Genomic DNA, 16,960 nt, shown 5'->3' with positions numbered 1-16,960 from the left:
TAAAATAATGTGCAATTGCAAGTATACGTAGGCTTGGACTTTGGGTTGGGCCTCTTAACCAGCCCATAAAATTAAAAAAATGGAAAACGTAGGGAGAGAGAGGATTTAATTGACTTGCGATCCAGGGCGGCGCCGGCTCCTTGAACCAAACGACCGAGAAACCTCACGACATGATAACGTCACACACCGAACCTCCAACTTGTCATACACTCTCAAGCACTGCCCAATAGAGACCTTCCACGTAACCCACCAACAAACTTAACATCCCTTCGTCTCTGACGTGTCGTCATCTGATTCGTGGCCCTCGGGAACCAGGCGTTATTCTATCACCAATCTCCTCACCGGTGACCCGCTGTGGAGGGAAACCCAAAGGCCAAAAGCGCCATGGGAGAAAGCAACACAGAAGCACCAAAGATTCAATGTCCGATTAAATACTTTTCCGAAATTATATTTCTCTCCCCATAAAACTTTGAAATTGTAATTGTTGCCAAATTTGGGGAAATTAGGGGTTGGAATTGGAGGGGGTTGCGATCTGGATACGGAAATTAGGGTTGGAAATTGGGGGAAAACTGAGATCGAAACGGTGCGCTGCATGAGAAGGAAGCCGACGGCGGGGGAGAGGGAGGAGGAAGAAGAGAGAGAGTGAGAGAAGGCAAAACATGTCTGCCGTTGTGTGCGGGAAGAGATCATCGATTTTCGAAGACAACTCGCTGCCGTCGACTTCCCCTCCCGTCTCCTCCGCTTCCAAGAGAATCCGCTGCTCTTCTTCTTCCTCCCCTGTTCGCTTCTCTCCTCCCTCCACGACGTCGTTTGCTGCCTCGCATTTGATCGAACACCTCAGGGCCGTTTTCCCGGACATGGACAACCAGGTTCACATTTCATTCATTTTTCTCTTTTTTTTCATTAATTAATCAATTCTGTGTAATTATGTTGGAATTGTTGATTTTTATTGTTGTATGCATCATTCGAAGGGATAAATTTGATTGCTTGGATTGGATTGGATGATAGGACTGGATTCGATTAGCGAGCCTAATTTAAAAGAAAATCTAATGAAAATGACTTGGAAACTTTAGATTTTAACTATAATCACAAAATAAAAGATAAAATGAATAGTATTAGAATTGATTTTTTAGCGTAAAAATTTGATTTTTCGTTAAAGTTAACATGACATGATCTTTTCGTTAAAGTTCCCTAATTTAAATGCCCAATATTAGGGAATGCATTTTCATAGTATTCGGCGTCCCTGAATTTCGTATGCCATGATTATCGTGAATTGTTTAGTTCAATTGTGAAACTACAAATGGAATCCCTCTTGCATTTTCGTGTGTTCTGGGTGTTTTTATGATAATTGGTTTGAGTCTTGTTGATCATTTTGTGGCATATTACATGTTTCTCTATCATTTTTTTATATTATATCTTCGTTCTCTGGCATATTTGCTTTGTTGCATTTCTGATTTTCCGACTGCCATGAAGTGTATGTTTACATACAGATACGTATGTGTGTGCGCTTGTGTGTATATATACAAACACTATACAGGGAGTTAAACATGTGTGACACGGATGTACGCTGCCCCTTCAATGTGGTTGGTTGCATTGACTTCTTGGTGTAACTCGATCGACAACCCACGTGATTGGTGACCTCCCGTAATTGAAACTCCGCATGCATATACGTGCCATTTTTGTTTTTCTTGTCATGGTTCTTAATACCCTTCAACTTTGGAGGATGTGCATCATATCTAGTTAATTAAGATGAAAAGTTACTAAGCATTTTGAAATTATTATCCTAGCTTCTGGAGGGAGCACTTGAAGAATGTGGTGGTGATTTGGATTCGGCTATCAAAAGTTTGAATGAGCTACGTTTAGGTTCTGCAGCAGGAAAATCTGATATAGCGCCAGAAGCAAATGTGCAACTCCAATCACATAGTATGAGCAGATACTTTCTTGCTTTACCTAGAAAGTTATATCGTTGTCTCACCTTCCACAGGGCTTACCACCGTGACAGTCTTTCAAGAATTGAATCTATAAGTTTTTTGGTAATCTTGCTAGTATTGTAGACATTAAGGGGGGTTGATCAATATTTTGTTTCAGGTGCGGTAGCAACAAATGGAGAGGTTGCAGTAACTGATGATCCATCAGTGCAAAATAACCTTCCCAAGGATGGAGCGGAGTGGGTGGAGCTCGTTGTCAGAGAGATGATGAGTGCCTCTAACATGGATGATGCTAAAGCTCGTGCTTCAAGGGTGCTTGAGGCTTTGGAGAAGTCCATTAGTGCTTGTGCAACCACAGAGGTAGCCCAAAGCTTTCGCCAGGTATGACCTCTTAATTACATATATTGCATGTCCAATATATGTTTCTCTTTGTCTAGTTATTGTTTTTTTCTTCCCTTGGCATTGAGTAGAAAACCGGGGGAATGTTTGAGGATGCAACATCTATTAATTTTCCTTTTTTTTCCTAATGGCTTAGCGGTACTTATGTTTTTCCTTGTTGTAGGAAAATATGATGCTGAAGGAACAAATGGAAGCTATTATTCAGGAAAATGCAATTTTAAAGCGAGCTGTATCCACTCAGCATGAACGGCAGAAGGAGTTTGAAGATAGAGGCCAGGAATTGCAGCATCTGAAGCAACTGGTGGCCCAGTACCAGGAACAGTTGAGAACCCTCGAGGTTGGGCTCAGGAACCTAATAACTTTATACAACCTTATATTTGGATGGAAGTTTTGGGAGAACAATATGGTCTTGCTTGCTTTATATAAACAGCTCATTACATTATCTCCTTCCTAGTCTGTTACCGTTCCTTTTTAAGTTGATTCTTTCTTCATCGTGGTCATTGCTTGCTTAAGTTTTCTAAATTCTGTGTGTGCTGATTTCTGTCGTTTGATTATTTCTTTTATACCTTATCAGGTGAACAACTACGCACTTACAATGCACCTAAAGCAGGCACAACAAAGCAGCTCCATCCCAGGGCGCTTTCATCCGGATGTTTTCTAAAGAATTTGTATAACGATAAATGTTTCTTCGGCTTTGTGGACGGATCATGTGCTTTCGTGTGGTAGTTTTAATGACATGGAGGCACTTCAAGCTGTATTTGTGTTGATTGGGAAACAGAGATGCAGCTTCTTTCCTCTGTTATGGTGACGACGCAGTTTCGTTCAAACACGAATTCAGGGATATGTTCTGTAGGTTTTATAGGAAGAAACATTTAGTGATTTAATTGTATCTTTTTATACTTCAATTAAAGAGGGTTTATGCTTTAAACCCTATTATTCAATCGAATTTCGTCGGCTGAATTCTTGTACATTCCATGCATCCTCTACAATTTTTTGTGTTCGCCAACTGGTCGTACAGATCCAAAATTTGATCTTAGCTATCATCTGTGGATGGCATCTTTGCTTCCGTGGGCATCGCTCATTCCTTTGTCCTTTTCCCCGATTTTTGATCTATGCAGAAACCTAAACGTTAAGCCAGCAACACTTCCAAATGCCATTTCGATGGGCAGGGGGGTGGTTTTGGCCAGGGTTTCTTGAGGAATCGAAAGATGAAAGATGATCTCTCTGGTATTCTACCTCTATCTGTCCCGGGTTGTTCGCAAGTGAATGAGAATAAGTTGTGTGGTCTGTAAGAGACTTGTAGCTTAAGTAGTTAAGAGTATTTATCGCTGCACTCAATTTGAGGTCCTGTCCACGAATTTTTTTTCCCAAAACCGTTTGGATATCTGTATATAAAAAGTAAGTGGGAATATGATTACCAAAAATAAGTGGGAATATGAATTTGCCGTTTCGTACATGCAAAGGATCTCTTTAGCACCGTAAACTTGACTCTTCTCTGAATCAGTCTGATTACTCGATGGACAGGGGATTGCTTCATGAAGACGACATTTTTCTATGTTGCAGAAAATTTTGATATAGCAGCAGAAATACGGATATCGCTTCAATGCTACAATTGTTTTAGCTAGAAGTTTGATTTCTACAATTATCCAGATCTTTTATATTTAATCTTAGTCGTTCAGAAATACATATAATAATCCCTTCAACTTTTGCTTTTGGCCTTTGGCTTTTGCTTTTGTTCCTTTTTCTTTTCTAATGCAAATGCCAACGAAGATCCTAGGCTGTATTTATTTATTCACAACATGCTTTCAGCCAGCCATGAAATTTACAATTGGGCACATGCATTGACATAGAAAACTACACGCATGGCCTAGAGATGAGTTTTTGGAAACTTCATAGGCTTAAAAAATAGTTAAATTGCTGACAACATTTGTTTTTCTTTTTGGCCTCAAGCTGACAACAGTTGTGTGAAACTAAAAATCACAAAACAAAATATTTTAAGCGTTTTGTAACTTAATTAGTTAAGAGCATTTAGTATGCGATTAGTAGTTAGAAATATTCACCTTTTTGCTTCGAGATTTCAAGTTCAATTTCATTCTTTCCAATATCGCTTGTATAGAAAAGAATTGCAATACATCATATGCTGTTGAACTCATCAAGGTTGGAGAGAAATATTACAGATAATAATATCACACAGCAAGAGGGGGTAAAAGGTAAATGTCTATTGAAAACCCATAAGGGCATAGACCATGATGGTCTGTCTGCCAATGAAAGGTTAAAATAAACTAATTTAGAGAGAGACAGCAATGAAGGCTACTACTGTAGAGAGAGACGGCAATGAAGGTTGGTTAGGGAGGAATGGCATCCTATGCCATGACACATGGTGGTTGTGAATTGAAGATGAAGCTGCAAATTAATCAATGTCTGGTTTATCTTGTTTCCTATACAACTTGGTGCATGTGTTTGGACATGAGGAATAACTACCTAAACCTGAGAAACGGTATCTTAATCCAATCAGATACTGTTAATGTTCTTTCGGTAACAAGTTGATGAAGGGTAGATGAAACTTACTGGATCTTGGGAGGTAAGAGTACCTAAACCTGAGAAACGATATCTCAAGCCAATTATGCGTACCATTTAACACAAGAAATTGATGATGGTAATTAAATCTTACTAGAGCTTTGGAAGTAGGAGCTTAATTAGAGATCAATACCTAATTAGTGGGCTAATAGAAGTCCTCCACCTTTCATCATCCTCTTGAACTCATCAAAATTGACCATACCATCTCCATCCCTATCAACTTTCTTCACCATCTCCTTACAATCCTCCACCTTATTCCCCTCTCTCAATCCCAAAGAACACAACACCACCGCCAACTCCTCCACCGAAATCAACCCATCTTTATCCTTATCAAACACACCAAACGCCTCCTTCAACTCCTCCTCCTCCTCCGCTCCTCCCCCATCTCCGCCCTCCACTACCCCATCATCCCGACGAAGCATGGACCCGCACAGCATGCAAAACTCATCAAAGTCAATCAACCCATCTCCATTAGCATCCACCTTCTTTACCATTTCTTCCACCTCAGAATCACTCATAAAAATCCTGATATTCTTCAGTGACTCCTTGAGCTCCTGCTTTGTGATGAACCCGTCACTGTTCTTGTCGAAAGTGGCAAACAATTGCTTCAGCTCCGCCGCCTGATCTGCTACTTTTGGTTGCGGACTAATACTATTCACAACATGATTATCTTTGTCCTTGCTTGGAGTGGTAGTAGGAGTGGAGTAGGGTTTGGACAAAGATTGAAACCAAGCAAGGAGCTTGGTTGTGGGAAAACGAAAGAAAATATTTACGAGGCCAGCTATGAATAAAACTGCTAATAAAAGTACGGTGGTTACCGCCATTTTTTCTGTTTTTTTTTTCTTTTTCAGCAACAAAGGAGAAGATGATAAGGAAGAAGAAGAAGAAAGAAGAGGAGGCAAAGAGCAAGGAGAAGAACTGACTTTGACGTCTTATCAAAGTCTTTGGTAAATTCTTCCAAATTACAGATTCCAGCACTACGCGGTTTTTGGTTTGCTTTTCGATTCCATTGTCCCACAAACCGCGTGATCTCAACATAAAATAATGCGACACTTAAACACACTTTTGTTTTCTTATTAATTAGCTTCATGTGATTGCTTACTAATTGTATGTATTATTTTTGCTAACAGTACTCTCAAAGTTGACTTCCAATTCTACTTGGGTACACTGCCCTAATTTGGAGGGAGTTCTTTGCCCGACTATCTGCATACGACATCATAGACAATTAGCCTATTAGGTGAGTTTGAGTGCGTGTACCAAACAGACAACTCAGTGTGTGTGAGTGTATGCTCGCATAGCTACATGGTCCGCCTCTAGGATAGTGAAATTTCTTTCTGATTATAGCTAATAGTAGATGACGAATTCCAGACATATATTGTATTCCACAAGGTATGTCTTGAGTTTAATTTTTTTTCATTGTGAACCACATGATAATGGTCAGGAAAATGTTGAAATATCTTTGTGAATCTTTCCGGCCCTCAGAAGAGTAAACTACTGTGATGATACCATTGGTTGGTCCATTAAAAAAAAACACATGATGTCATCTTTGAAAGTAATTATTAGATAGTGATAACGGTAGGATTGTATGTTCAATTTGAACTGAAATTAATAACAAAGGTTTTTTTTCTTTTTTCTTTTTAGTGCATCTGTATTTTTACATTAAAGGAAGAGGGAGTTTGACTAAGCCACACACGGACATCCTAATTTGGTATCGAATTCACCATCTACAAGATTCAAACCTAAGATCTCTTGCTTCAAAGTGAAGAAGAACACTATTAGACCGTAATACCGAGTAGCGATAACAGAGTTAACCACAAAGGTAATATTAAGAGTTTTTTTCGCCACACGAGCAATATTGATGAAACCAATACAAATTAAATGGCTCAACCTAGCATTTGATTGAGTCTTATCTTTATTTTGTTTGAGTTCCACGGTAGCCTTAGAATTCTGCTCCGTTGCCACCACTAAAAATATCAGTAAACGGTGCCGGTCACTATCATGGTCGTTGTAGATGGGCAGACTTAGAAGATAGTACTACTTGTTTTGGCTCTTGAGATTGTTGAACAATTTGCACCTCTGCCGGTCAACAAATTAAAGGGTTTTTGGTGTTGGTCTTGGTCTCTTTGGGAAGTAGATATTTTGGTGAAAATATTTTTGAAAATAATCCTTATAAAAATGTAAGTGAATTTTAGAAAAATACTTGAAGTGCTTCTTGTAGAAAACACTTCAAGTTCTTTTGAAACCTAAAAACAGTTTTTTTTTCTTTCTAAAAACAGTTTTCAATTATTTTAAAAACATTTCCAAACTAGCCATAGTCATTTGTTTGTTTAAACAATGCACTTTAATTGTAAGTTGCAAACATAACTAGATAAATAAAGGACACTAGCAAGCTCTCGGTGGAATGGTACTCCAATTGTGTCCTTTTGAAAGGAGCAGAAGGATCCATGTCTTTTTGTGGGATTAAGATTTTCTCCCCTTTTATTTTTATCAATTTTCCTCTTTTCCTTTCATACATTATTTTTTATCTTATTGTCTCTATAAAAAAACCAACAAATATTAGATATTAAAGTAACTTAACCGTAACCGTTTAAGTAATCAGAGAGGAAAGGGAATAATGATTAGAAGGAGAGAGAATCATCCTCCCTTTTTATGTTGCACCACTAACTACCGCACCAACGGTGCCCCCACCTTCACACCATCGCAAAACATCATTTGTGCTGTGCTGGAGGTAAAAATACTGAAGAAAATGAATCAATGCCAATCATATCTTATAGCTGTGGAAGGTAGAATTTTCTCTATTTATGCTTTCAGAAAGCAGAATGACAAAGGAAGTAGGAATTCTTACGGGGAATAGTATCCTCTCTAGATTCATTTTGTGGGGATCTTAGGGATTTTCACATTCTAGTCGTTCATCGTACATCGTACGATCATTTTTTGTCATATATTATTTGTATTTAATTTTAAATAAAAAAAAGTTATGATTTCTGACCGCACGATACATGATGAATGACTAAGATTAAAGTGGATCCGGATGGGATCCAATTCCTTCTTATGGAACACGAAACGTGGTTCACGATCTTTTTTTCATTTTGATACAAACCATACTAGAGAGAACCGAGGATCTCGAGTATAAAAATAAATACTTTTTAACTTGAATTACAAACTAACTAAATACCAAAATATGTATACGTAACAGAAAAGACGATACAAGTGACCGAGAAATCTGCAAATTTCGGTACTAGTTTTTTGGGCGATTGTCTTCAGTTTGGTCCATTGGATTTGATTAACATGCATGTTCTACATACCCAAGTGCCGTGAATGATGTTGCACACCCTTGCTTTAATTTGTTTATATAGCATATATGCCTTGCTTTTCTTGTGTGCACACCATTTTCCACGATCAAATATGACTACTTGTAGGAAAGCATATCCACCAGAATCGATTTCAAGATGAGTTTGGCAAAAAAAATTCAATTGTTCATGGATACTTTATTCGCACATGATTGGACGGTCTAGTGGCAACCGGTCTCTACTTGGTATTCAAAAGGGATGGTGGGAGTTTCAATTAACACACAAATGCAAGGCCGGTCTAGTGGCAGCTGATCTCTACTTGATTTTCGTTTTTTTTTTTGGGGAGAGGGGGGGGGAGAGAGTGTGTTTCAATTCACACAAATGTGAGGACGACACACACACAAACACACACACACACATATGTATATGTATATGGTGTGTCCGATACTAAACTCATTGTGACGTATTGTGGATGTAATTGTCGTAAAGATATATGGATATTTTATTTACAAAGAAAGAACTGATCTACTCATGAGTCTTGCACACATATAGGATTCCTTCGAAATTCCAATAGCTTTGGGCCTTAAGCATATCTTGCTAACTACAAGGGCCAGAGACTCTTCACAATCTCAAATGGTCAAAGATGGACGAAACCAATCAGTATAAGATAACATCATTAGAGGCCCATATATGTTTGAAACTTTGAATGTTCCAAATCCCTGCGAACCCTATCTTTTAACCTTTTTTTTTTTGGACAAACCCTATCTTTTAGCCTTATACGTACGTTTTGGTTGCCTGAGAGTCTGAGACCAAAGAAAATAAATAGTAGATTATTGATTAGGATGGTGTTATCCACATACTCATTTTATCTCTTACACACTCCATGTTAATTTATGTCTTTTTATTTTTTTTAATTCATTCGATCTGACGATCAGAAATTGAAAGGAATATGTGAGATAGAAAATGAGGTGTGTAGATAACAACACCTTATTGATTATTGCATAAGGTCCCAGCAGCTGTCAGCAGCTGATCCATCCCGAATGCAGTTAACCAATGAAAACCTAGCTAGATATATGATACATAATACTCCAAGGAAGAGGACTGGACAAGTCGAGCAATTAGCAGGGCTACAGATGGCCCTGCAGATAAAGTTTTTTTCTCTTATGAGCCCCATCTCTGCAAAATTCTTTTAAGCCTTGTCACACATCTTGTGGAATTTTATAAAAATATGCACATGTTGTTGCTCTCAAACTGCACTGCATATCTCTCTTTCAGCTGCTTTAACAAAACCATTATAAATGATTTGTTTGTGACAGCTTTTTCTTCTCTAGGGCATTCATTTTGTATGGTTAACGTTGTATTAGGTTACTAACTGTTTAGCGTTTTGAGCACTCTTGCATATATAGTATGTTGAGAATAGTTAGCAAGCACTTCTGCATATATAGTACGTTGAGAATAGTTAGCAAGTATTTCTTAAATTTCGTAGATATTTCTTACCTGTTTTTCTTTTGGGTTATGAAACGTGAATAAGTAATTAGGAATATTATGAAACATTCATAATTTCCTACAAATTAGGGTTTTATGTTTTCTGTTTAACCTAACTTATGGAGTTAATTATATTTTCAATCATTTTTATTATTCAATCGTAAACTTTGAGGTTTTCTCAATTCCCAGTGAATTTCATATTGCTAGCCGATTCTAACTTAAGAGTATTTTAATCGATTTTCCAGCTTTTATATCACACTACGTCAATTTTACTAATTGTACCCATTTTTACGTGAAGTGAAAAACAATGGAATACAAATTTGTACACGAGTACGTGCAACATGAGCCACAGGCACAGCAGCCTTGCTTGCTCTTTCCAACTCAGAGTTTCAGACTCCAATTGAAAAGTGCAGATTCGTATAGATGTAAGCAGTAGTTCTGCAGTAATACTATTACGATTTTCACCCAATCATTCAGGCCAACAAGAAAAGCAATTATAAAATCTTATGTGTGCATGCAGATCTATTCGATCTGTTTAACAAACGAACAAATTAACTGGAGAAAAGCCTGCATGCATGCATGTGATGGATCACATATAATTGAGGACGTTTGGGTCCCATCTGTATATAAGACTGTTGTTGTAAAGTGGGTCCATCTATCTTCCAGGTTCGGGAATATTTTTTATCATGATACTCACTATTTTATTTCTTACCGAGTTTAAATTTGGTGACCTGTGCAGTGATTACACACAAATCACCTTTAAGAGATGGTGATGCTACCCTATTTATTACCGAGTTTAAATTTGGTGACATGTGCAATGAATAAATACAAATCTCAAAATTTAAACCAATCAAATGGTAATAAGTAGGTTGGTGAACTGCAAACATTACCACCACTTGAGGGTGAGCAAAAATACCCTCCAGGCTCCCAAGCAACAGAGAATCAAAGATCCAACGGACAGAATCTCAACCCGGCCCAGTGGATAATGGAAGGATGTGGGCCGATAGGGCAACATCGACTAGTTGTGGGTTTCGAGCTTGTAGTCCAAAGTGAGTATGGAAGAAATCCATCGGTATTGATTGAGGAAATCCAGGAAGGGAACTCGACACTAAACGAAGGTGGAGTTGCGGTGCCGCACACACAACTTCAAATTGCACAGCCAAAACAGAGGATCTAAGCATGGAAAGGTCAGAAAGTGGGAGTGACTCGACCCCTTATATAGGGGGGTCTGGAAGCAAAAATAAGCGGGAGCTAGAAGGAAAGAGCAAAGAAGTGGGACATTCGTCTCAGAAAAAAAAACAAAAATTGAGAAGGCTACTAGAAGGGCAAAAGAAAGAAAAGAAAGGGTTGCTGAGAGACTAAGGAAAATGACCATAGGAGAATGATGCTTGATGATGGAAATGGCAATATATGCAGAGGAGAGGAGTTACATGATGTTCCGATCGAGTACCAGGACATTTGGGACTACATGAAGGAGATCTATGAGGGTGAGAAGACAACCCCAATGGCAAAGAAAGTGGGGAACTTCATCCCGAGGCTGGCCTTCAACAACCACAGGGTTGCCATAATACACCTATTTTGGAACTACCGTGGTCTAGGGTCATACACGATAATTTGTGCCCTACATGGGCAAATTAGGGAACATATACCCTTTATGATCTTTCTCTTGAAAACAAAAATGAAGGATCATAGAATAGCAGGGGTGAGAAGGAGTATGGGGTACTCTAATGGGTTCAATGTTGCACTGATTAGTAGAGCGGGAGGTCTTTGCCTTTGGTGGGACGATTCAGTAAAAAGGGAAGTGATGGACTCTTCAAAGCATTTCATTAATGCTAGTTGTGGTTTAGTTGACTCGCAGTCTGTGTTTCGTTTTACCGGAGTATATGGCACGTGTATACGACATGTCTTGTAGGGCGGAGAAGGAGGAATTCTATATGGGAATGATTTAGAAATTCAGCCCGGACATCATCCCATGGATATGTGGTGGCGACTTCAATGAATTCTATGAGAAATCGGGGGGTGTTAAAGTGCAATACAACCGGCCAAGATACTTGGAGGAGTTCATGTGCAAGTTGGAGATTATGGATTTGGGGTTCAATGGCCCAAAATTCCCATGGAGAGGGACACAAAATGGGCAATTTGTGGAGGCTCGACTAGATAGGGGGCTAGTGAATGATAGTTGGTTGTCACTTTGGCCAAATACTACTGTCACAAATGGCATGACTTTGGGGTCTGATCACTGTCCAATTTTGGTGCAATGTGAGCAAAAGGTCGCAAGAAGGAAAAAGTTCCGCTTTGAGGCATTTTGGGCAAAGGATGGCAAGTGTAAAGAAATTGTGAGAGGTGCATAGGAGAATAACAGGGAGGGGAACCCGGTAGAAAGATGGAATATCAAGATTAATGTTTGTCATGCCAACTTAACTAGATGGAGTAGCGTGAAGTTCAAACAACGGAGGAGGCAAATAAATTAGATGATGGGCGAATTGGGTCGTCTTCAACAGAACTGGAAGGGGAACTCAAAAGAAATAGAATATCTATAAAAATAAAAAAAAAACCAATTGTGGAGTCAGGAGGAGTGCTACTGGCAACAAAGATCACAGGTTCAATGGCTAAAGGATGGTGATGCCAATACGAAGTTCTTTCACCAATCTACCCTGCATCTAAGAAGAAAGAAAAAGGTGGTCTCATTGAAGAATAATAATGGGGATTGGGTGGAGGATCCAAGTCAGGTTCAACAGTTGATTAACGAGCATTTCGTGGACTGTTCACTTCATCAGGCTAGCGGGATGGGGGAAATTTTAGATTGTGTTACCCCAAAGGTCATTGATGAAATGAATGCATCACTCTTGGGATTGGTCTCAGTTGAAAAGGTGAAGACGACAACTATGCAGATGAGAGGTTTGAAAGCACAGGGCCTAAACGGTTTTCCAGGGATTTTCTACCAAGCACACTAGGATATCATTGCAGCATACGTGAATGAAATAATTAGGGAGATGATGCACATGTATGAGAATCCAAGGAAGATCAAGGCTACTCATTTGGTGCTGATTCTAAAGGTACAAAATCAGGAATCAATATCAAGTTATGTCCCATTAGTTTGTGTAACTACTCATATAAGGTGTTATTCAAGGTATTGGCTAACCGTCTTAAGCAGATTCTACTGGACTTGATTTCTCCAACCCAAAATGCATTTATGGTAGAAAGGTAAATTCAAGATAATATTGGCATTGTGCATGAGCTTTTTCATTTCCTCAAAACGAGAAAAGTGAAATGCAAATTTGAGTTGGGAATCAAGTTGGATATGCATAATGCCTATGATAGTGTGGAGCGGGATTTCTTATTAGTGGTCATGGAGAAGATAGGTTTCGATAGTAGATGGAGAAACATGATATTGGGTTGCATTTCTTTGTTGAACTTTGCCATCCTTTTAAATGGACAACTTGGACCCAAGTTTGCATCATTGTGTGGTCTTCGGCAATGAGACCTTTTATCCCCATACCTATTCCTTTTGGTTAGTGAAGTTCTATCGCTACTAATTCAACAGGCAAGTGATCGAAATTGGATTATGGGAGTTCAGATGAACCATTCGAGTTCGACAATTTCACACATATTTTTTGCAGATGATACACTTATCTTTCTAAAGGTGGAGGAAAAGAACTACCAGTACTTAATTCAGTTGATTGATGATTATTGTTCGGCTTCGGGATAACAAGTTAATGAGACAAAGTTTAGTGTTTTCTTTGGAACCAATGTGCCTGAGACATTATCTCAACATTTGGCGGGTATTCTTGGTATGGAGAGGGTCGGGGACCCGGGTTTATACGTGGGACTTCATGCTATTTGGGGTCAATCAAAGAAGGGCTTACCTTCATTAAAGGAAGTGTATTGGCAAAGCTTCAAGGATGGAAGAAATCAACTCTTTCACAAGCGGGGCAATAGGTCCTCATAAAGGCGGTGGCATAAGCAATTCTAGCATACCCAATGAGCTTGTTCAAGTTTCCCACATCACTCTGCAACGAATTGGATGCCATGATTTTGAAATTTTGGGGGGGGGGGGGCAAAAAGATGGTGAGAATCAGATTTATTGGTTATCACGCAAGAAGTTAGGACGGTCAAAAGAAGAGGGAGGCTTAGGATTGAGGAGTTTTGAGATGTTCAATGATGTTATTCTAGCGAAACAGGGTTGGAGGTTGATAATGGAGCTGAATTCCTTGTGGGTGTCGATGCTTAAGGCACGGTACTTTCCTAATTGTTCCTTCCTCAATACGAAATGGGGTGGGAGAGCATTTTGGGCTTGGTCAAGCCTTCTAGTGTGAAGAGATATTCTGCATGGGGGAGCACATTAGTAGATTATGAATGGTATTGATATTAGGGTCTGGGTTGACAGATGACTCTCATCTATTCCCTCAGGTAAACTTTCCCATTTGGGCACGGTGCATGTCTCACAAAGTTTATTGGTGAAGTCGTTAATTTGCCTGGATAATGGGGAGTGAGACATTGACTTTTTGAAACCATTCATGGCAGAGGCGGAGTTTGAGGCAATCTTGGAGACGCACATCGGAGACCCGAGGTTGTGGGATAAGCTAGTGTGGCCCTATGAAAAGAAGGGGACATATTTGGTTAAATCTAGTTATCATTGGGCACTGACACGGAATCAATCACAAAGAAGCCTCAACCTTCACACATCGGCCACCATTCCTAGCACATTGTGGAAGATTGTGTGGAATTTGGAGGTACCACCGAAATTAAAATGCTTCATGTGGAAGACTCTTCACACGACTATTGCAACAATGGCAAACTTATACCAAAGAAGATCGTCTCCATCACCATTATGCCTTCTTTGTAAGTCGCATGAAGAGTCAAGTGAACACTTGTTTCTACAATGCCCGTGGGTGGAAGTGGTTTGGTTTGGAGGAAATTTGAATATCAGAATTAATCGGATGAAGATTACAACTTGGAAAAACTGGCTGATACAAATGTCCGATTTGGCCAATGGTTCGAAGAAGGTGAGGAATAATCTGTTATTGTATATTGCCATCACATGCTGGCATATATAGAAATCAAGGTGTAACTTCATGTTCATCCAACAACAAATCTTCCCAAGACAAGTCATTGCTACTATTTCCCATTCGGTAACTACCTTCAACGAGGCCAGAGCACCACTGACCACTACGCCTGTGCCTAGTTCTCATAGTACGAATATTGATGTCCAATGGTCTCCACTGAGTCCGGGCTTTGTTAAGATTCATGTGGATGCCAGTTGGGTGGCAAGTGAAGGTTTGGGGTTCACGGGAGTGGTGGTGCGGGACGAAGATGGAAGGTTCTTGGCGGCATATCGGTACTGTGTGAAGGCGACAAGTGTTGCAATGGTGGAAGTAATGGCTATTATGCATGGGTGTAAGCTAGGGATTTGTAGGGGTTGGAACTCGGTAATCGTTGAGTCTGACTCTTTGGAATCTATTTCTTGCCTTAGTGATATGGCAATGAAGGGCATTTGGGATGCTTTTCCCATTATAGTGAAGTGCAACAGATTGGGAGGGGCCTTTCATGATTGCCACTGGTCTTGGGTTCCAAGACTGGCCAACTCGGTAGTGGACCTTCTGGCTTCGCGGCGAAGTAGGGAAGTATGTGATCATATTTGGGTCGATAGACCCCCATCTTCCCTGGTTCATGTTTTATGTAATGACGGTCTTCCCTACCCCCTAGATGTATATGGTAGTGTGAGGAGGGACGCTTTAGCATTAGATGTGGCGTCATGGTTTTTTTGTACCTCCTTGTACTACTCTTTTCTAGTAGTTGTTTGTGAATGTTTGCCTCATGGTAGGCCTTACTGTAAAACTTTGACATCTTTGCCCGGATAATGCTATATCCCGTTACCCAAAAAAAAAAAAAGATCCAAAGGTCAACTAATGCCAAGTTGACAAATGGGGAATAACAATTAGGCATAGTTAATCATTTAATGTAATACAACTATTCTAAGTTGCAATTAACTGCATTTGCCAACTAAATATAAAGACATTAATTTTGACAAATGACAAACGTATCAATTACATATTAACAAATTTCAGCTTGCAACATCAACAATATCACGCATTGGGAATTACCGTAATACGATTAACAACAACGTAAATAAACCTTAAAGGTTATATATTAATGTGAATTTGTAATGTTAAGGGAATGTGGTGGTAGTGAACAGGCTGTTTAGTGACCTATACGACAGTGACGACAGAGTCCTATCCCAAACAATGCATAGAGACATGCATAACCCCTGACCCCCTCCTCCCTTCCTGCTGCAATCCCGTCCCGTTCCTACGTACACTTTATTCCCTTCCAAGCCAAAATCACATGCGCCTACTTACACCTCCAACTGTTATTACGAGATACCCATTGCGCCAGGCCCCCCCACCCACCCCCCATCTAAAAACCTTATCCCTCATCCATCGGCTAATGCCCTAACACCATGTGATCTACTTTTTCTTTTAACTCATCAACCCCCATTTCCTAATTTCAAAAATTGTAGGGTTTTAATTACATTTTACTAGGCCAGTCAGCACACGTACGATGATAAAACAAGAGACAAACTTTTATAGTGTTTAGGCTTCAACGATATTAAGAGATTTAAGATTTTTCTTACACCATTAAGAAACCCGAGATTATAAGGAAATTTAACCGCCTTTGAGTGCAAGACAAGTTTACAAATAATTCATTCACTCTAGGAGTGTAAAATGCCAGCGTTATATACAAGATTTACTTTCATATATCGTTGTACATAATAATGTCATATTAGTCTGATCTTGTCTACCAGTACACTTTGAGTTCAACATAATTAGGATCGATGAAGCTTCAACATAATTAGCATGAAAGCTAAAGTCAAGTTTTTGAGTTTACGATACAAAAGTAAGTGGTCTATCATTTATGATACAAGAGACTCTCATGATGATTGGTAGGTTCTAAAATTTAACTAGTAACTAGAACAAAAAAAAATGGTTTGAAGTGGGAGAAAGTTAAAAAGTAAACAAAGAAAGAAAAGAGGACTAACAGAATGATACGGTTGAACATAGATCCATCCGTACTACCACTGCATGAATGTAAATTTGTATGAATCAGAATCGGGCGCTGGTGAGGGTGATGAGGAATGGATGCTCTCGGATCCTCTCTCGTGCACCTGACTTGTCATGCATCATATGACGGTATGAGTGACACTGCAAAAATTCACTGATGATTTGGAACCTAGTTCATGTGGGTCCCTTGAATTATCACAATCTTACAATGATAACAGAA

At 39.3% G+C, this 16,960-nt stretch overlaps 3 protein-coding genes across 3 annotated transcripts; 2 read left to right on the top strand and 1 right to left on the bottom strand.

Annotated features, from left to right (window-relative positions):
- The first annotated feature begins 332 nt into the window (after positions 1 to 332).
- LOC126592558 (uncharacterized) lies at positions 333 to 3,295 on the top strand. The gene is made up of 5 exons (XM_050258280.1): positions 333 to 869; positions 1,788 to 1,923; positions 2,089 to 2,309; positions 2,491 to 2,664; positions 2,902 to 3,295. The coding sequence occupies exons 1-5, from the start codon at positions 660 to 662 to the stop codon at positions 2,986 to 2,988; spliced, it is 828 nt and encodes a 275-aa protein (XP_050114237.1). The 5' UTR covers positions 333 to 659; the 3' UTR covers positions 2,989 to 3,295.
- A 1,107-nt stretch (positions 3,296 to 4,402) lies between these two features.
- Positions 4,403 to 5,993, bottom strand: LOC126592564 (calmodulin-like protein 3). The gene has a single exon (XM_050258294.1). The coding sequence runs from the start codon at positions 5,726 to 5,728 to the stop codon at positions 5,042 to 5,044; it is 687 nt and encodes a 228-aa protein (XP_050114251.1). The 5' UTR covers positions 5,729 to 5,993; the 3' UTR covers positions 4,403 to 5,041.
- An 8,203-nt stretch (positions 5,994 to 14,196) lies between these two features.
- On the top strand, positions 14,197 to 15,540 carry LOC126587759 (uncharacterized). The gene is made up of 2 exons (XM_050252835.1): positions 14,197 to 14,412; positions 14,737 to 15,540. The coding sequence occupies exons 1-2, from the start codon at positions 14,197 to 14,199 to the stop codon at positions 15,538 to 15,540; spliced, it is 1,020 nt and encodes a 339-aa protein (XP_050108792.1).
- The last annotated feature ends 1,420 nt before the right edge of the window (positions 15,541 to 16,960 follow it).

This window comes from Malus sylvestris, chromosome 2 (genome assembly GCF_916048215.2).
Source record: "Malus sylvestris chromosome 2, drMalSylv7.2, whole genome shotgun sequence".
In the NCBI taxonomy this organism is placed as follows: Eukaryota; Viridiplantae; Streptophyta; class Magnoliopsida; order Rosales; family Rosaceae; genus Malus; species Malus sylvestris.
The sequence above is the reverse complement of the archived record's forward strand: the minus strand, read 5'-3'. Positions and strand labels throughout refer to the sequence as shown.